The sequence below is a fragment of the Narcine bancroftii genome, chromosome 3 (genome assembly GCF_036971445.1).
Source record: "Narcine bancroftii isolate sNarBan1 chromosome 3, sNarBan1.hap1, whole genome shotgun sequence".
Lineage (NCBI taxonomy): Eukaryota > Metazoa > Chordata > Chondrichthyes > Torpediniformes > Narcinidae > Narcine > Narcine bancroftii.
The window spans coordinates 48,374,753-48,395,913 of record NC_091471.1 but is presented as its reverse complement, the minus strand read 5'-3'; the positions used below and the strand labels follow the sequence as shown (position 1 = coordinate 48,395,913).

The window sequence follows — 21,161 nt, the reverse complement described above, 5'->3', positions numbered from 1 at the left end:
GAGATCTTGGAATAATGGTTCATCATTCTTTGAAAGTGGAATCTCATGTGGATAGATTGGTAAAGAAGGCTTTTTGTATGCTGGCCTTTATAACCATATAACAGTTTACAGTGCGGAAACAGGCCATATCAGCCCTAGGAGTCCGCGCCAGTTCACTTGAACAACTCCACTAGCTCCCCCCTCCCACTCTCCGCCCATAACCCTCCAACCCCCTCATATCCATGTACACATTCAATCTTCTCTTAAATGACACAATGGACCTGGCCACAACTATCTCCTCTGGAAGATCATTCCATTCTACCACTACTCTCTGAGTGAAGATGTATCTTCTAACATTTCTTCTAAAGTTTTGCCCCTTACACTTAACTTATGCCCTCTTGTTCCAACCTCCCCTGCCCTCAGGGGAAAGAGTCTACTCATGTCTAATCTATCTATTCCCTTCATAATTTTAAATACCTCTATCAAATCCCCTCTCAACCGTCTACGTTCCCATGAATAAAGTCCCAGTCTCCTTAATCTTCCTCTGTACTCTAGATGTTGTAAGCCAGGCAACATCCTTGTAAATCTTCTCTGCACCCTCTCCACCTTATCTATATCCTTCCTATAATTTGGGGCCCAGAACTGAACACAATACTCCAAACCTGGCCTCACCAATGCCTTAAACAGTCGCAGCATCACTTCCCAGTTCCAATACTCTACACTATGATTTATGTAGGCGAGCATGCCATATGCCTTCTTAACCACCCTTTCTACAAGGGAATCTACCTTCAAGGAACTCTGTACCAAAACCCCGAGATCCCTCTGCTCCTCTGCATACCGCAAAGGCCCTCCCCTTAACTGCAAAGGTCCTATTCTGGTTATTCTTTCTGAAATGCAGCACCTCACACTTGTCTACATTAAATTCCATCTGCCATCTTTCAGTGCACTTTTACAAACAAACCAAATCCTTCTGTAATCCAAGAAAACCTTCCACCACTCCCCCTATTTTCGTATAGTCTGCATATTTGCTTACCCAGTTAACCACCCCCTCCACCAATTCATTAATATAAATGATAAACAATGGGAGATCTAGTACTGATCCCTGAGGCACACTGCTCGTCACAGACTTCCATCCTGACAGACAGTTGTCCACCATGACTCTCTGCTGTCTATCTTCCAGCCACCTCTGAACCCATCTCACTATCTCTCTGTTAATCCCTTGTGACGGAACCTTCCTTTTAACCTTACATGCGGAACCTTATCAAAAGTCTTACTAAAATCCCAATGGATCACGTCAACCGCCCTACCTTCATCCACTTTTCTTGTCACCTCTTCAAAAAACTCAACAAGATTCGTCAAACATGACTTTCCCTTCACAAACCCATGCTGGGTGCCCCTAATCAATCCTTGCCTATCCAGATATTTGTACATAATATCTCTAATAGATAATTACTTGGCCTGCACCTGGTGCCTTTTTTATATAACAGAACTACATTTGCAACCTTCCAATCCTGCGGCACCACCCCTTCCTCCAGTTATCGTTGCAAAATCACTGTCAGAGCCCCTGCTATTTTCTCCCTGACCTCCCTTATGTCCTGGGAAAAATCCCATCAGGACCACGATACATCCACCTTTATTGACCCTAGAGTTCCAAAACCCTCTCTTTACTAATCCCTATCCTTTCTATAACTAAGCCATTTGCCTCACTAATCTCACATAGTCCAATGTCCCTTTCCCTCATGAATACAGACGAGAAAAAAATAGTTCAATATCTTCCCCATCTCATACAGTTCCTCACATTGTCCAATGTTTCCATTTTACAGTGGACCCACTCTATCCTTAACCCTCCTTTTACTACTTACGTATCTGTAAAAACCCTTAGGATTCACTTTCACCTTATTAACTATGGACCCCTCATACCTTCTTTTTGCCTTTTTAATTTCCCTCTTAAGGTTCTTTCTGCAATCTAAGTAACAATCTCCCCCTCTTACTCCAGCAAATCTGTCACATCTAAAGCAGCGAAGTCCTGGAATATTTAACTGCTACTCACAACCCTCCTTCAACCACATCTCACTAGTGGCCACAACATCATAATACCATGTGTCAATCCGCGCCTTTAGCTCACCCACCTTCCTTACACACTCCTCATATTGAAATAAGTACATCTCAGAGATCTCTCACATCCTACTTTTTGCCTATCACCCTTTCTTCCTTTCTCACCATTGTCATTATAACATTTATTCATTACTTCCTACCATTCCATCCCCAAATTATGTGAATATGCCTTTTTCCTGTGCCTACAAACCCTCTCTCTGCTATTCTCCCTTACTTGAACCCCTTTCCCCAATCACACTAGTTTAAAGCTCCCCTGGCAGCCCTAGCAAATGCCCCTGCCAGGAGACTGGTCCCTCTGGGATTCAGATGTAACCATCGTTACGGTATAGGTCCCATCTCCCCCAAAAAAGGTCCCAGTGGTCCAAGAACTTGAATCCCTGTCTCTTACTCCACCCCTTTAGCCAGGTATTTAACCTCCACCTGATTCTATTCCTGCCCTCATTGTCACGTGGCACAGGAAGCAATCCAGAGATTACACCCTTAGTGGTCCTTCTTCTAAGCTCCCTCCCTAACTCCCTATATTCATTCTGCAGGGCCACTTCCTCCTTCCTTCCAACGTCGTTGGTACCAACATGTACCACAACCTCAGGCTCTTTACCCTCCTCTTTTAGAATGTTCTGGACATGCACAGTTACATCCTGGATGTTTTGGACACGCACAGTTACATCCTAGACCCTTGCACCAGGGAGGCAAGCCACCATCCGGTTTTCTTTATTGCGTCCACAAAAACCTCTGTCAGTCCTCCTGACCATCAAATCCCCTATAACTATTGCCCTTTTCCTTCTCTCCTTACCTTTCTGGATTACAGAGGCTGACTCTACACCTCTGCTTTCCTTAGTCTGACTATCCCCCTCCTCAGTACTCAAGGTGGAGTACCAATTGCTGAGGATTTCAGACTCAGGTGCTTTCTCTTGAACCCGACCTCTCCCTTTCCTCCTCCTAATGTTAACCCACTGACCCTCCTTCTGTGGCCTTGGTGTGACCACCTGCCTACAACTTTTGTCTGTGATAGCCTCACTCCCCCTAACAAGAGCAAGGTCATCAAGCTGCTGCTCAAGTTCCCGGATTTGGTCCCTTAGGGTATAACTCTTGTCTGTGATGGCCTCACTCTCCCTAACCAGGGTGAAGTCATCTAGCTGCAACTCAAGCTGTGGACTCAGTCCTTTAGATTCTGTAGCTCAGCACACTTTGTGAACACGTGGATGACCGGGAGATGAGAAGACTCCATAACTTCCCACATGTGACACTGAGAGCAGAAAACTGTCCTCACACTCATCTTTCCTCCTACTCGTCTCACTTTACAAAAGTAATAAATAAACAGATATATATAAAATTAAATGTGACTGTCTTACCTTAATCCTGACACGTTCGTCCTCAGCTTCTGCTTGCCTAAGCCTCTCAAGCCAAAGCCTCAAAGACCCACTCCTTTCACTGTGCCACTCACTCACTGGGTCACTCTTTGTTGGCTGCCTCCCTATACTTACCCTCCTTTTATTTGCACGAGACCAATTAATCCCATCACTTTTTCCAAGCTCCTCCTCCTCCAGATATCGCCTGAACTCCAGTCGCCGCCTCCTCCGACTCTCAGCTCGAACTAAGTAGCATAAAATATAAAAGTTGGGAAGTGATGTTGAGATTATTCAAGGAATTGGTGAGGCCATATTTGGAAGACTGTGTGCAGTTCTTGTCCCCAAATTATAGGAAGGATATCAATAAGGTAGAGAGGGTGCAGAGAAGATTTACTAAAATGTTGCCTGGATTGCAGTATCTAGAAAACAAAGAAAGATTGATTAGACTGGGTCTTTATTCATTGGAGCATAGAAGGTTGAGGGGGAATTTGATAGAGGTATATAAAAATATGAGGGGGATAAATATAGTAGCTGTAAATAGGCTCTTCCCCATGAGGGTAGGTGAAGGGTAGGTGAGATTGAAGCAAGAGGTTATGAGTTAAGGGCTAGGGGTCAAAAGCTTAGAAGTAACATGAGAGGGAGCTTCTTCACTCAGAGAGTGGTGGCTGAGTGGAATGACCTTCTGGAAGAGGGGGTTGCAGCAAGGTCATTTTTGTCATTTAAGAAAAAGTTGGTTAGGTGCATGGATGTGAGGGGATTGGAGGGTTATGGGCAGGGTGCAGGCAAGTGGGACTAGAGGAGATCACTTAAGTTGGTCTGAACGAGAAGGGCCAATATGGCCTGTTTCCATACTCTAATTGTTATATGGTTAAGATAAATAGTAGAATATCATTTAAAAAGGGAAACAATTAAAATTCAAACAGATAAAAGGGTCTGTTTGGAGTGTTGGATGAACACAATTACAGAAGGCAGCACAGAAATTCAGTTTACTCCAGTCATTTCTACCTTTCTATTTTTAATAAGTCCAAACCCAGCACAAAAATGTAAAGTTTCTTTTATTTATGCTTATCTCAAACATAAATAAAATTAACTTTTCATTTTTGATGCCAATACATGCTGTGTTTTTAATATTAAAAGCATAATGATATTTTTACAAATATAACTAGCAGCTGTACCACTAAATTCTCATTGGTGTCAGTGTTGAGCTATCGAATGCTGCAGTTCCCAGGAGTTGTGCATAATGAATCATTACTTCAGATTTCAGATTTAGATTTTGGATTTTAGATTTCAGATTTATTGTCAGAGTACATACATGACATCACATACAACCCTGAGATTCTCTTTCCTGTGGGCAAGGCTGTATTACCGATTATTGATAGAGCAAAAAAAAACTATACACAATATACGCATGTAAATCATTCAAGAGATATAAACAAACTGTGCAATACAGAGAGGTAAAAACAATAAAGTGCAAATGTAAGAGTCCTTAAATGAGTCCCTGATTGAGTTTATTGTCGAAGAGTCTGATGGTGAATGGGTGGCAGCTGTTCCTAAACCCGGTGGGGTTCAAATCTTGTGGCACCTATACCTCTTTCATGTTGGTAGTAGCAAAAACAGAGTGTGTTGGATCATAAGGATCCTTGATGATTCCTTCTGTTCCCTATGGCAATGTTACAGGGAACGGTGCTGGTTGCCACTGACGGTGTAAACAATGACGCGTGGGGGGTAATAGCGCACATGCACGGGTGTGTTAAGCGTCAGTACATAGGTGATGAATCGGAGATGCAGGAGGAGGTGAGTGAGAGAGTCAGGATCACCCGTGTGGCAGTGAGTCAATGAGAAGGTCAGAAGAGTTTAGCTGAGTGGTGTTTGTGGAGTTGAAGAATGCGATGTTGTGTCTAGTGAAATAAAGTCAACTTCAAGGTGTGCTGAAGTATTTTTTTATTTGTGTGTAAGCTGTAGTAAATCAGTGCTGTTTCAAGTGGTGACCCCATGAGTTCACAGTACTTTCTAAATTAATATGGATAGTAATGAGGACGTTTCGTATAGGAGCAGATGGGGAGGTCAAACTAAAGAGCCCCCGACTTTTTTATTAATAATGCACCAGCGTGGTTCATGATCCTCGAAGCACGTTTCCCTGTCCCCAGTGCGACGAGTCAGAAGACAAAATACAGTTTACTTGTGGAGCGCCTTCCAGAGCAGGTTGCCTGTGAAGTGAAGGTTGTCTTAGTGGATCCGAATGGTCATCTCCCAGATGACATGCTTAAGGTGGCTATTCTGCAGTGGACTCAGCCATCTAGGGAGACTTGCATTGCCCAATTACCAGCTGATGACAGTCTGGGCAATAAACAACTGTCGCAGATGTTGAGGAGGAGGCGTAAGGCTAGCTGGACAGACACCAGAAGTTTACAAACTGGGGCTGCTCTGGACCCGTGTATCCTACACGTGTAGCGGGCACCTGCAACCCATTACACACTGGATCCTAAATTGCCCAGTCGAATGGCAACTGTGTAATTTAAGGGTGGTCCCGCCCCTTCAGTGATTCATTGCCAGAGGATCTGCAGGGATGTACTGACAATAACCACAACAGCAGTGTGAGTATAAGACAGCTTTAATAAACTAATATGTACACTGAGAGGTCTTGTCTCTCTGCAAGACAAACCTGGAAGGCTAGACTGTAGCTCTGGACTGCTTTATATACAAGGTCACCGGGATGACCCATGGTGATCTAGTGGTGTAATTACATATCACCACATTCACCCCCCCCCTTAAAAAATTGTTATATCCCCCCGCCCCCCCCCCATCATCCTTCCCTTGTTTGTAAGTTCATGAGTCCAAAATTTTTTGTGGCTTCCGTGGCCTTCTGGACCTCCTTGGTAGTGGTATAGGGGAGGGGAGTGCAGTCTGCCTTTCGGCCTTTCTTGGAGGAGGTGTGGGAAGTACTGGTTGGTCATGTGGCCACGTGGGCTGGGGATCCTCTTGTATGGGATTAGGTCCTGCCATCAAGTCTAGGGTGGTGATATTTTGTGGGGCGGGTGTACCCAGGGTCCTGATTTTTGGGGTGGGTGGTATAGTCCTCTGGGGTGACTCGATGGACGACTGTTCTAGTGACTGCTGCTGCGCTCCTTGTTGATCCGTAGACATCTGTGTTTCCTCCGCGTTGCTCACACATCCGGCCGGCGCGAGATCCCTGGTGGCCACCGAGTCTTCTCTTCCATCTGGGTATGTGACGAAGGCATACTGAGGGTTCGCGTGCCTCAACTCCACTTGATCCACCAGCGGGTCTGCTTTGTGGGGTCTGCAGTGCTTCCGGAGGAGAACAGGTCCCGGTGTCATCGTCCATTTAGGCAGCACTGTGTCCGTCATGGCTTTCCTTGTGAAAGAAAAGATACGGTCATGTGGGGTCATGTTAGTGCCTGTACACAACAAAGAACGTATAGAGTGTAGGGCCTCTGGCAACATTTCTTGCCATCTAGTAACAGGCAGATCTTTTGGTTTTAAGATCAAGAGGACTGTTTTCCAGATAGTGGCATTTTCCCTTTCAACTTATCCATTCCCCCTGGGATTGTAACTTGTAGTGCGGCTGGTAGCAATCCCTCTCTCATGCAGGTACTGCTGTACTTCTGCGCTCATGAATGCAGCACCCCTGTCTGTGTGTATGTAGTTCGGATACCGAAATATGCTGAGGCATTTTATAACAGTGGTTGCTGATACATCAGAACACGGGATTGCGAAGGGGAAACGGGAATATTCATCTATTACGTTTAGGAAATAGACATTTCTATTATTGGATGGGAGTGGGCCTTTAAAATCGAGGCTGAGGCGCTCAAAAGGTTAGGTAGCTTTTATCAGGGTGGCTTTGTCTGGCTGGTAAAATTGCGGTTTGTATTCTGCACAGATGGGGCAGCTCTTGTTCACTGACCTCACTTCCTCTACTGAAAATGGGAGGTTTTGGGTTTTAATGAAGTGAAACAGTCTAGCAACCCCCGGGTGGCCCAGCTCATTGTGCAAGTTCTGCAAATGGGACGTGAGGTTAAGGATGGCACAAGAGCCTCTTGACAGTGCGTCCAGGGGCTCATGAGTCTCTTGGGGTGGTATAGAATGTTGTAGTTAAATGTAGACAATTCTATCCACCAGTGCAAGATTTTGTCATTCTTAATTCTTCCCCTGTTCTGGTTATCGAACATAAAAGCCACAGACCGTTGGTCCGTGATGAGAGTGAAGTGTTTGCATGCTGGATAATGTTGCCGGTACCTTACTGCTTCCACAATGGCTAGGGCCTCCTTCTCTCCTGCTGAGTGTTTTACTTCTGACCCCTGTAGGGTTCACGAGAAAAAGGCCACCGGTCGTTCGTCTTGGCTTAGGGGGGCTGCCAGAGCCACATCGGATGCATCTGTTTCTACTTGAAACGGGATCGACTCATCTATGGACTGCATGGTAGCTTTAGCAATATGGTCCCTCATGTCCCTGAATGCTCTGGTGGCTGCTGGGCACAGTGGGAAAACTGAGGCTTTTATATGTGGGCGGGTCCTGTTGGCATAGTTGGGGACCCATTGAGTGTAGTAAGCCAACAGCCCTAAACACCTTTTTAGTATTTTCAGCATGTGTGGCACTGGGAGGTCTAAGAGAGGGTGCATACGGGCTGGGTCTGGGCTGATTTCCCTGTTCTGCACTACGTGGCCCAGGATTGGCAACTTCCTGGCGCTAAAGACACATTTGTCCCTGTTGTACGTTAGGTTCCTTTCCTCGGCTGCCTGGAAGAAGCGTTTTAAATTTGTGTCATGATCCTCCTGAGTGTGGCCACAGATTGTCATGTTGTCTAACTAGGGGAACACCGCTTTCAGTTGGAACTCATCTACTATTCAGTCCATTTCTCTCTGAAACAGGGACACTCCATTGGTGACACCGAAGGGAAGTGGCAGAAATTGATACAGCCTGCCGTCTGCCTCAAATGCCGTGTAAATGCGATCGATGTTTCTAATGGGCAGTTGGTGGTATGCTGCCTTCAGGTCTATGGTGGAGAACACCTTATACTGCGCAATATTGTTGACCATGTCTGCTATGCGTGGAAGGGGGTAGGCATCTAGTTGTGTAAATTTGTTGATTGTCTGGCTGTAATCCACTACCATGCGCAGTTTTTCTCCTGACTTTACTACAACCACCTGGGCTCTCTGCTCTATGATGCCCTCCTGTAGTAGCCTGCGAACCTCTGTCCTAATGAAGGCTCTATCCCTCGGGCTGTACCTCCTGCTCTTTGTGGCTATTGGTGTGCATTCTGGGGTCAGGTGTGTGAACAGCGGAGGGGGGTTCTATGTTCAGGACAGACAGGCTGCAGTGTTGTTTCTTCGTAAGGCGTAGTGGGGGGTAAAGCCCGTTGTGCACTATTGTAATGCTTTCTAACTGGCACTGAAAATCTAACCCCAATAATACCAGGGCACAGAGGTGAGGGAGTACTAGTAATTTGAACCCTTCGTATTTTTTGCCCTGGATTTCTAGAGTAACCCTGCAAAACTGTTTTACCTCAGCCGCAAGGCTGCTGGCTGCTAACAGGATCTGGTGCTCACTCGGGCATGTGGGGAGGGCAAGGCGGTTGACTAACCCCTGGTCAATAAAACTTTCAGTGCTTCCACTATCTATTAAGCAACTTACCATCACATCATTAATTTTGATGCACACAGTGGCGTCAGATAAATTGTGTGGACTCGCCTGATTCATGCGTAGGGACGCAAGTCTGGCGTGTCCTTCGTGTCCTTCCATTCGATAGTCCCTCACCTCTTGGTGGTTTACCAATCCCACACTGGCCCCCTCCAACCCTTCTCACACTGTCCTCCTGATGCTGCCCACCTCCCTCCTGCACTCTCAGGCCTGATTAAGGGTTCGTACCCAAAATGTTGACCATTCTTTTTCTCCTATTGATATTGCTCAACCTGGTGACTTCCTCCAACGGATGCTTTGACCTAGAAACGTTTGTATCATTTGCACTTCTCTTCTATAATTTAGAGATACAGCATAGTAACATGCCCTCCGGCCAACTAGCCAGGTTACACCCATGTGACCAGTTCATACTTCTTTCGAATTTGGGAGGAAACAGGAAATTCATTCTTCTTTCCAGTTCAGGAAGACAACACTACGATAGAAATAAAACACAAACGAGTTATTATTACGTTCTCTTTTATTCTTAGTTATTTTTAAACTTTTCCTCTCTCTTTCTCATCCACTCTTTATGATTCTTCAATACCTTTGTTTGCATCTACTTTGATTTTCTTTTATGCAATGATTTCTTCTGGCATTTAGAACAGAGAAGAGTACTGCACATGAACAGGCCCTTCAGCCCATGAAGCCAGTACACAGCGTGATGCCCAAATTAAACTAAAATTGCTGCTTGCAAGTGATACATATCCCTTTATACCTTGCATAATCATGTGCCTCCAGAACCTTCTTAATTGCTGTGGATATCTGCTTCCACCAATGCTCCTGGCAGTCTATTTCAAGCACCTACCACACATTGTCCAAAAAGTAAAGCTCCATTATAAACCTATCCTCTAGTATATGACATTTTTTACTCTGACTGCTTGCCTCTCATTATAATCTTCTATCAAGTCTCTCCTCAGTCTACACGGCCCCAGAGGAAACAACCCAAGTTTGTACAGCCTCTCCCCATCGATCATACCCTCTAATCTAGGCAGCATCCTGATAAATTTCCTTCTTTTATCCTGCTTCTTTCTCCATTCATGCATTTTGCTAGATGAAGAAATAATCCACCATATTTAGGAGGCTCGAGGTGTGACAGAATTTTGCTGTTCCAGCATTTTGCTAGAAGATGAAGTCTAATTATCACTAATTACTGGACACAGCTTTGCAGTAATTTATGGATCATGAAGACTCACAATTGGCTTAAAATAAAAGTTGAATTACCATTATATAGAAAACATTTCCAAGAATGAAAGTTATTTCCAAGCCATGTATTGAGAGATATTTGCTTTTCTATTGGATATACATACAGATGCAAATATTGTTTACTGCAGATGAAATAATGTGAAAGCTCAAATAAAATATACCCTTCCTTAATATTGTTATTTCCTGGTACTGCCCTCCATTAGCATTTCAGATCCATTGCCAGTGCTTACAAGTAGCAGAACATGGCCTGGCTGGTGCTGGGAGGAACCCTCCCATTGAGATCCTTCCTGTAGAACAGGAATATCACCCAGGACATATGTTGTCCCTTTGATGACTGTGGGGTTGGACACAGTCACCTATCATTTTGCAGAATGCATATTTATTACGAATGTGTGGAGAATGATACAAGGATCCTTGTAACAGTTCATCTCCAGCAGGAGTATGACAAAGGACTCACTGATTTACAAGCTGTTCGCAGGGACATACATAGAGCCAGGCATCCAGAACTGCTGGAAGACCATCAACTTGGTGAAAGAAGCCCTTTGGTCTGCCCAAAGCTTGTTGGTCTTTCAGTACGGAGATGTTGATGAGGGAATGCTGCCAATTGACACATTCCATGCTGCAGGAGTACATGCTGAGGGGATACACACACTGAGACTTGGCACAACGTGAGAGCATTGTGGGGAATGACCACAATTCTTGGCATTGAGGAGCAGAGACTAAGGGAATATTCCCAAACAACAGGGGATGGGGTGGAAGGGAGTAACAACAAGGTGTTATAGTAGTAGCAATGGTGTAAATAGAGACCGTATGTAAAAATGTACAATATTGGAAATATATGGACATGACACGAAGGTGCAATGAGACATGGAATGGTTTTCTTTCTTGTAAATAATTTATTGTGAATAAAGTCTACTTTGGGGGAATATAGCATGTTTAATTTGGATTCACATGTGAATCTTTTTACATCGTGGGCATAGAACATAGAACACTACAGCACAGCAGAGTCCCTTCAGTCCTCAATGTTGTGCCAACCTATATATTCCTTAAAAAAAGTACTAAACCCTCCCTACCCTGTGACCCTCTATTTTTCCAACAAGGATATACCTATCTAAGAGTCTCTTAAATGCCTTGGATGTTTTGGTCTCCACCATCATTACTGGCAAGCATTCCAGGCACCCACAATTCTGCATAAAAAACTGATGTCTCCCTTAAATTTCCCTCCCTTCACTTTGTACATATGTCCTCTGGTGTTTGCTATTCCTGCCCTGGCATCTTCAAGAATATTTTCCATGGGTGCTGCTGGTACAATTATAGAATTGTTTGAGCAAATTTTAAGTAGGGCAGAAGGGCTTTATTTTATGCTATATAATTCATAAAAGTTATGAGTCTAGTCATATTAAGTCCCTAACAGTTCCAAAAGCAATACCAGTAATCCCATTCTTACTCTCGCTTGCTATTACCCTTCAAATTATTCATCTATATTCACAGACTTCCTGCACTTCCTGAGAAGACTGAAGCAGGCAAGGCTACCAGTCACGATTATGTCCTCTATCGAGAGTGTCCTGGCTGGTTGCATCACAGGACCATAAGAGTAGCAGAGAGGATCACTGTTATCTCCCACTCCCCACCCCAATAGCATGATCTACCAGGATCATTGTCTGAAGAGGGCACGCAAAATAATTGAGGCCCCCTTTCACTGTGCACACTGCATTGTTCAGCTACTCCCTTTGAGGAAGATATAGAGGAGTATCAGAACCAGCACCACCAGGTTGAGGAACAGCTTCTTCCCATGGCTGGTGAGAATGGTGAATGACCAAAGGAACTGCTCACAGTAACCATCCAAGACTCTCATATGTACAAAGCAATATTTATTTATTTATTTGTATAGATGAAATACTTGTTCTGCTTATGTAGGTTTTGTCTGTATGTGTGTTATGTCTGGTTGTGTGTCTGCATCTGGAGGGTTGTACTTGTGCAATCAGATGGCAATAAACTTGCCTTGAAAAATCATTTTGGCTAGGGGTTCCAATAATGATCTACAGCAAGAGCCCTTCCTGCTTTTCTTCTTCCTTTATTGTTCTGATAATAAAACAAATGGAGCTTTATCTTGACCGAGTAATGAGCTAAGAATTTTTATAGTTACCATGGCTCAGCATTACCACAAGGAGTTGATTTACCTGTCAATCCAGAAGAGCTCATTTCAAAACTTTTCATAAATGAATCACTGTGTCATTTAACACTTAATGCACTGATGCAATGTAGTTTGTTTTTACAAAGTTTAATGTATATTTTTTATGAGCTCATGAACAAATAGTCAGATTGATGACTAAATAGTACCATTTTGTCTCACCATGATATTACATTTCATTGTAAATAGAAGCATTTTCCTATCATTCAATATATATTTGATGGCATATAGGACCCCGCTTTTTTCCCAAAAAAGCTCATAAACTACCCCAAGTCCTAAATACAAAGACGACATTTTGGTGACACCATTTTGCAAGATGGTGTCTTAGGTAAACTTGTACCTCTCACTTTGTTCGTTTTAGATTGGTCACAGTGTTTGAGCTACAGAAAGAAAATAGACACACACTCCGAGAGCAGTTCAGATTATACAAATGTTTATTACAAATTCAAAAGCTGATTTCACACTACAATATGCAAGCCCTTCCCAACTATACTTATCAACACTTGGAATCTTCCATTACAGATGGTGACAGAAGGAAAGTGCTCAAACTACTCACCTGTGCTTTCTGAAGTTGCCGTCGCTCACTTTCCATGGTAAGAAGGCTCGCTCTCTCCCTCCATCCCACCTGCCAGCTCTCTCTACCCTCACTCCCTCCTGTTGCTCGTTCACTCCCACAGTGCTTTGAGGGGAATGCTGGGTCTCGATGATTATGCTTTGTTCAATGAGCACAACTCCCCGAACAGATTGAATGAGGCACAAGGGCAGGTGAGCGGGGGTCCCATCGCTCGCTCCCTCCCTCCCATCTGTCGTTCGCTGTCTCCCAGTGTTTTGATGGGAGCGCTAGGTCTCGATGATCAGACTCATCGAAACAAGAGTAATGTCAGAAAACTACAACTGTCACCCACATAGAGAGAGCAGCCATTTTTGCACTTCAAATGATTTAATCTTTTGCTTTTACTCAGGGCATGAGATGGAGAGAGAAATGTGAACCTCAGCAATTTTATTTTACTTACATGGTAGGAAAATAACTCAATGAGAATTCTTCATGAATGACATTTAGAATACCTTTGAATGTTTATTGAAACATATAACAAACCACTGCCAAAAGCTGAACCCATGCCTTAAGCATACAAATTATTCTTTATTGATATTGATCACCAAGAAACTCATCATTTGGTGTCAGTAAGCTGCATTGTTTTAGTTCTATTGCATTGCAAGTGGCAGAATGGCTCATACATCATGTGCACTGCTCATATATACATGGGTGGTACATCAGCCTTGTTGCCTAAACATCACCTGTTGGCTTTCCATGATGGAGCAATTGCAACAGTCATCGAATGAAAGCATTGTGACTGAAGTCAGGAGACAGTGAATCTTTGCTGAACAGCATACAACACCTGGCCATCGAGTGAATGGAATTCTTTTCAATTCCAATATTAGACATTGTGTGATAGATAGCCCATAAAGCAATGTGCATGTCTTCAATGGTACACCACACTGTGGGAAAGTTTGCAACTTGAGCAAAGTAATGCACCGCCTCTTTCTATCATTCTTTAGCAAGAGAGAGAGAGCCCACAACTCTGCCCACATCAAAGATCCTGAAGCAGAAATAGAAAATAGCTTCCCGTTCCCGGAAGTGAACATTTCCATTAATCTGATCTGAACAGAAAGCACAATGATTACTTTAATAGAAGACAAAATTGTCAGAATGTCCCTTAACAACTTCTACATGTGCACCACTGAAGGCATACTAGCTGAACACATCATTGTGTGATATTGGAGCGGGTCTGTCAAGTTCGGAAGAAGCTGCAGAGATGGTGAGTGCAGTTAAGAATATCTCACAGAACTCCCTCCTCTCCATCTATACCTCCTTCTGCCAAGTTAAGGCAGCCAACTGAATTATCCCACCTTGGATATTCTCTTCTCTTATTGGGCAGAAGGTTCAAGAGCGTGAAATCATGCACCCACAAATATAAAGACAATTTGTTCCCCAGAGCCACCAGGCCATGGAAAAAATCCCTCAAAAGTGCTCTCATATTGCCATGGCTCTGTATTAACTGATCTTTCCCATTGTAATCATAGATTTATAGAGTCAAAAAAATAGGTGCAGGAGTAGGCCATTCAGGCCTTCAAGCTTGTACACTCCATTCAATATGATTACGGCCAATCAATGCGATCTTACTCCTGCTGTTTTCTTCACATCCCTTAATCCCTATATCTATAATGGTTGTATCAACTAAACTGGCCATAACAAGTTTCTGTGGTAGGGAGCTCCACAAGTTCACAATTCAGAGTGAAAAAAGCATCTCCCAACTCAGTCTGAAATGGCTTACTCGATAATCCTTAGATCAGTGGTTCTCAACGTATTTTCCCCACTCACATACCACCTTAAATAATCCCTTGCTAATCACAGAGTACCTATGGCATCCTTTAAAAAAAAGGTTGAGAACCCTTCCCTTAGACTGTGACCCCTTGCTATGGACTTCCCCAACAATGGGAATATTCTTCTTGCATCTAACCTGTCTAGTCCTTCAGAATCTTATACATAACCTAGTCTTTCTTCATCCATTAATCCAGCCATCCCAGGAATCAATCTGATGAACCTTTGCTGCACCATGTGCTCTGTAACTGTGTTCTTGGCCTGCTACCTTCTATGGCTACATAAATGTCAGATTTGACTCACAGATTAACTCTTCTCACTGGAACAGATAGAATGTGATGATAAACTTGAATGTCTTGTTATGGGGTATATTATATATTAATATTTTTTTAAAAGAGATAGATTATGGGCGTTTAGTGTAGGTCACTTCACAAACAAACACTTCACAAAAGAGAACTAATTTAAAATGCAAGAGGTTTGATGAAAGAGAGACTTCATGTCCACAGTGACTTTACAGAAACTTTGAAGAGTGCCTATGGAGACTTCACAAGTAGGTGTTAATTGGACTGATGTTGTGGAGTAAATGGACTATTGTTTATAAAGCAACAGATGGCCAGGCTCAGGAAACTGAGGCCAGTGCCAGCAATCTGTCTCATTGCAGTTTGCTGTTCAAAGGAACATAGGAAGTAGGAACAGGAGTAGGCCAAAAATGGCCCATCGAGCCTGCTCCGCCATTCAATACGATCGTGGCTGATCTAATTTATGACCTAACTCCACCTACCTGCCTCTTCCCCATATCCCCTAATTCCTCTATCATGTAAAAATTTATCTAACCGAATTTTAAATTTTAAATGAGGCAGCCTCAACCACTTCCCTGGTTAGAGAATGCCAAAGAGGGGGTCATGTGGTTTTGCAAGCAGAGAGAGAGAGAGAGAGAGAGTGAGAGAGAGAGAGAGAGAGAGAGAGAGAGAGAGAGAGAGAGAGAGAGAGAGAGAGAGAGAGAGAGAGAGAGAGAGAAGACCAAACAGAATTTCTATTTTAGAGAGAGGGATCTGAGTTCTGCAGTGGCTTTTGTGAGGCTCCAGCATGATAAACTGGCAAGCTTGGTTAAAACCCCATTTTGAAGACAGGTTGTGAGCTCTGAGTTCAGCCTGTTCAAGACCCTTGATGTCCTTACAAGAGGAAATGGCTGGCTAGAGTGTTTCTCCTGAAATAAGGGAAACAAGAGGAACTCTGTGATGACCTGGAAGAAGAGATTATCATTTGGAAAACCTATGATGGGGCGAGTTCCTTCGGCAGGAATCAGTATCCAACAAGCAACAAATCTCTCTCTGAAACCAACTAGAACCTTCCTGAGTGGTAACCATTTAAGCACCAGAGCCTGGTGAAAATTCGTAAATATTAAATTTTGTGCACATACCGGTGAACTTGGAGGAGTGAGAAGTGAGATTGGACTGTGAATCAAAGAAATTTCCTGACATATACACATTACATATACATGCACTTAGAATTAGAAGGGGGTTAAGTTAATAGTACTAAGTTAAAGTATGATCCTGTTTTTAATGTTTAAATAAAATTAAAAGCAACTTTTGTTTAAATAACAATTTGTCTTGGTGAACTTCTATTGGTGCTGTGTTTTGGGGTCCTCTGGTCTCATAACAGTGTACTCAGTGTTAAACCTTTTAGCCAGATTCCTTGCAAGCAAAAGCTGAAAGGTTTTGCAACATCCCTGAAGTTTGCAAGAAATGACACTGCTCTCTTTTTACTGAACAAAGCTCAGTACACGCCCTTTGGCCTATGATGTTGTGCTGACCTATAAACACTTTAAAAAAACAAAACCCTCCCTACCTCTTCAGTGACAACATTCACACTGAAGTGCAGATGAATCACTTCCTCAATAAAGTTCTGGCAAAACCACTGCCAGAGTTCTCCAACTGGCTGAGAGCATTTCCACTGCACCCTCCCCCCGCCCCCACCTTTCCTCCTCCTCTCATTTTAACAGGTTGCTTAGCTCTTTGTGACCACTTTATCCTTTCACTAAATGTTCTAGAACAAAATCAACTGATTTGCACAGAAACAAAAGCCACAATAAATGGAATGAAGAGCAAAATTGCACTTAAGTTTCAAGTACATGAATTCTGTCAGAAAATACGATTGAAAATTACTACAGTATTTGGAATAATGTGTAAAGTTTTGAATAATGTGTAAAGGTTAAATAAAAGCACTGTATAATATAATCCACCTCACCGACAAAAGGCAAAGGAGGAAAAACCCAACACCCAACCCCAACCCACCAATTTTCCCCTGCAGCCGCTGCAACCGTGTCTGCCTGTCCGGCATCGGACTGGTCAGCCACAAACGTGGACTTTTACCTCCTCCATAAATCTTCGTCCGCGAAGCCAAGCCAAAGATAATTGCTATTGCACAAATGTCTATAATTGTAGTTTACATAGCATTGGTTAAAAAATGGCAATTGGTTCGTTAAAATTGCTTCCTCTTTAAGAACATTGTCAATTAGTTAATTCCTCTCCAATCTGCAAAGTCGTAGAAACTTTCGGAGCCTGTCAGAAGAAACCATTAGAATATACTGTCATATTTGTTGTATTTTCTGAGTCATCAAATAATGATTATTGCAGTAAAAGCATTAGATAAGAGTGTATTCCAACCATGGATCTCTACATCCTCATTGATAGATGCGGTTTTAAATCCATCTGGGCACCACACCCTCTGCTGATGTATGAAGAATAATATGAAAAAAATTTACACAGACTGAAACCTGCTCCTTGGAGTTCCTTGGCATTAATTGGTCACAAAATTTGGCTATGTTACAAATGGAAATACAAGAATGAAACACTGCATAATGTTCTGTCAAAACTTTAATATTAATGATGTCAAATTAAGGAAACAGTTTTGTGCTATGTGCTATACCCAACATGGAGAATGCAAATCTGTGATACAATTGGCTGATTCGGTCATCCAGTCCTACTTGCATCATTAGACTGCTGCTCTATAAATCTCTGTCTTTCAAACAGCTTCAGACACTTGCCATTCTTTGTGGCCAGTGTTATGATGTGCAGGTTTTGGGATTTCCCATGACCTTTCTACATTTTGCTTCTCCTTGAAGTGTTCCAACCCTGTTCACTTGTTAAATCTTTGGCAGCATATTCAGAACTGCTTGTGCACTTCCAATCGGTGAATTGCAGAGAGTCCGAGAAATCAGACTGCAAATCACTGATGTCATTCTCAACAGGGATTTTGACTTCTCCTGTGTGGCCACTGCAACATTGATCTTCTCCAGCCATGTGCGTATACATGGCATATGCACAACCCATCATAGCTGAATTTGGGTTGTAAACCCTGAGGTGAGAATTATTTTGAAAATGCTGGTTGTGATGATGTTGGAAATGCTTGAATTCTGGACAATAAGCCATGCTTTGGACTGGACTGTGAGACGGGCTGTGGACCGGGCTATGTGATGGGCTGTGAGGCATGGGACAGGTCACAAGGCAGCTATTCCTCCTGATGACACGGTGGATGTCCAACTTTGCAATGAGTGGTTTGCCCACATCCACCTCCTTGACTTCTTCCACAGGCTCATCAAGTCCATGGTACTGGTAGCGAAGGACGACTATGAACACTAGCCGCTCCTACAGCAAAAGAACAACGAAGTTCTCATTTTCCAGTTCATTTCACTTTAAAAAATTGAACATCTCCAACAACTTTCAAAATTAAGGCATTATTGAATTAAGAGTCTAAAAAGTTTATTTTTCTTGAAATCTAAAACAGAAAATCTGTACACTGGTTTTCAATGTTCGTATTATAAAAGGATACTCCTGCAACTGCTCTAGAGAAGCAGGGAAAACATGGAATGGGGCAGAAGATACATGGAAAATAGACTCCAAATTAGCAAAACACCATTATGTATGCATTTTAGGTTTTATGCTGTCAGAGTGAATTGTCATTGGTGCATGGTTGGAGCCTGGATTATGGTCTGTCAGAGATGGGAATGACAGTAGGTTTGTGCCAGTGCCTTGGTCTGGAGTGTTGGCCTGGTGTGTGACTAGAGTCAGGAGCACCAGGGTTTCAAGATTATGGGTAACTTTGCTGCCAGAACAGAGTTGAATGTTGTACATTTCAGGAGATGTTCCCCAAAAAGATCACTGTTTGAACAGGTTATCATTGCCATATCACAAAGTGGAAAATTGTTTATTAAATAGATTAGGACCTGGTGCCACATTTTTGAACTTGGAAGAGGTGACTGGGTTGTACTTGTCACAACTCAGTTGATGATGTTGCTGGCAGGAAAAAAAGATGTTTGAATTCTAACATAAAAGAGAGATTAACCTTAAAAATTATTTGAGTTTGTCATTTAACTGTTATAAATTTTGCAAATGGCTGTCCATTTATATGAATCCCAAATTTTATTTCCAATAACAAGAATTATAAAGAGAAAAAAAATCTAAGAGAGACTTGAAATATACATACTTTAATAAGAGTGTATACCAACTAAGAACTCCACTGGACTTGCTACTCTCTCACAACCCTGTGGGTTTCCTTTCATTTGGGAGTAATTAATGGCTTCTCTCCCATTTGAGAGACTCATTTTATATTCCAATCCTGACAAAGGCTTTTTGGGCCATCAGCTCTATGTGAGTTCATATGCAATCCCATGCCTCCACTTATTTCCCTGAAACCTATTTGGTCTCTCATAACCATTTTCCTGCCTCCACCTGCATTAGGGCAATTTATAATGGCCAATTGACCCACCAACTCCCACATCTTTGGCACACGGGAAAATACTGGAACATGCAGGAGAAACTACATGGTCATGGGGAACGTGTCCCAGCTTCATATAAACAGGACTGTGGATCATGATAAAACCTAGGTCGCTGGTGCCAAGGCAAAAATTCTACCCACTGCCATCTAAAGATTGGGCTTTTTCCCCCAGAGTGTAGAAGTTGAGGGGTGACCTTCTTGATAAATGTAAAATTATCAAACAATTATCCCCCAACCAGAGTAGGGAAATCTAAAACCAATTTAATTTTTCAAAATTTACTTTTAGAGATATTTAGCACAGTAATGGGCCTTGTGGCCCTCAAGCCTACACCACGCAAATACACCCATGTGACTAATTAACTAACTAACCCTGTACATCTTTGGAATGTTGAAGGAAACAGGTGCACCAGGAAGAATGCCACATGAATATGGAGAAAACTTACAAGCTCCTTAGAAACAGTGGTGGTTTCAAACCTGAGTAACTTGAGGAATAACAGCATTGCACTAACCACTGCACTAAAATGAAAAGTATGGATTTAAGATGAGAGGGGAAAGATTTATATGGGACCAGAGGGGCCCCTTTATCACATAGAGGAAGGTGTGTATATGGGAAAGAGCTATTAAGAGTAATTGGTAGAGGGAAGTACAATTACAACATTTAAAATACATTTAAACAAGTTCATGGATAGCCAAACATAGGCAAATGGGACTAGCTCATTTAAACCTGGTTGGCATGGATGAATTGCACCAAATGACCCATTTCCATGCTGATTTATTTTTATGAAGACTTCTTAATTTATGAGGAATATGGGCATGGATCTCCCATTGAGACAAAAACATGGATATCAATAGGTCCACTGCAATGATACACAACAGCTAATTTTTCCTTGAATTTAATAAGCCCATGCACATTTCAGTTTGTGTGTTCATCTTACCAAACAAAGCCTGAAATGTACAACATTCAACTCTGTTCTGGTAGCAAAGTTACCCATAATCTTGAAACCCTGGTGCTCCTGACTCTAGTCACACACCAGGCCAACACTCCAGACCAAGGCACTGGCACAAACCTACTGTCATTCCCATCTCTGACATACCCTAATCCAGGCTCCAACCATACACCAATGACAATTCACTGACAGCATAAAACCTAAAATGCAATTAATCTTATGGCAAACAGGATTCACCAAACATTATTGCCAGGAGTCTGGAAGAATAAGATAAATTTATCAACTGCCCCACTAAGAACAGGAAAGGTTGTGTACACGGATCCACAGATAATATCAGCAGATGGCAGGTTTTAGTGTAACATGTAAGATGGGCCATCCACAATTAATATTAGAAGTGTCTACTTGTTGGAGATAGGAATTCAGCCCATAACAGGAAATTGCGATAGAATGTAAAGCAAAAGTAGAAATTAAAGTTTTGATCTTCTTATCAATTCAGATCAGGCATATCTATATCTCAATGCCTTTTG

The 21,161-nt window shown here is 42.6% G+C and overlaps 1 protein-coding gene across 4 annotated transcripts in view; it reads right to left on the bottom strand.

Moving 5' to 3' along the window:
* Window positions 1-17,769: 17,769 nt before the first annotated feature.
* Window positions 17,770-21,161, bottom strand: part of malt1 (MALT paracaspase 1) — a 122,959-nt gene continuing 119,567 nt past the window's right edge. For all 4 annotated transcript variants that reach the window (XM_069924020.1, XM_069924018.1, XM_069924016.1 and 1 more), the window contains exon 17: window positions 17,770-18,558. In XM_069924020.1, coding sequence (XP_069780121.1) covers window positions 18,013-18,558 — 546 coding nt within the window. In that variant the 3' untranslated portion in view covers window positions 17,770-18,012. The remainder of the gene's footprint in view (window positions 18,559-21,161) is intronic.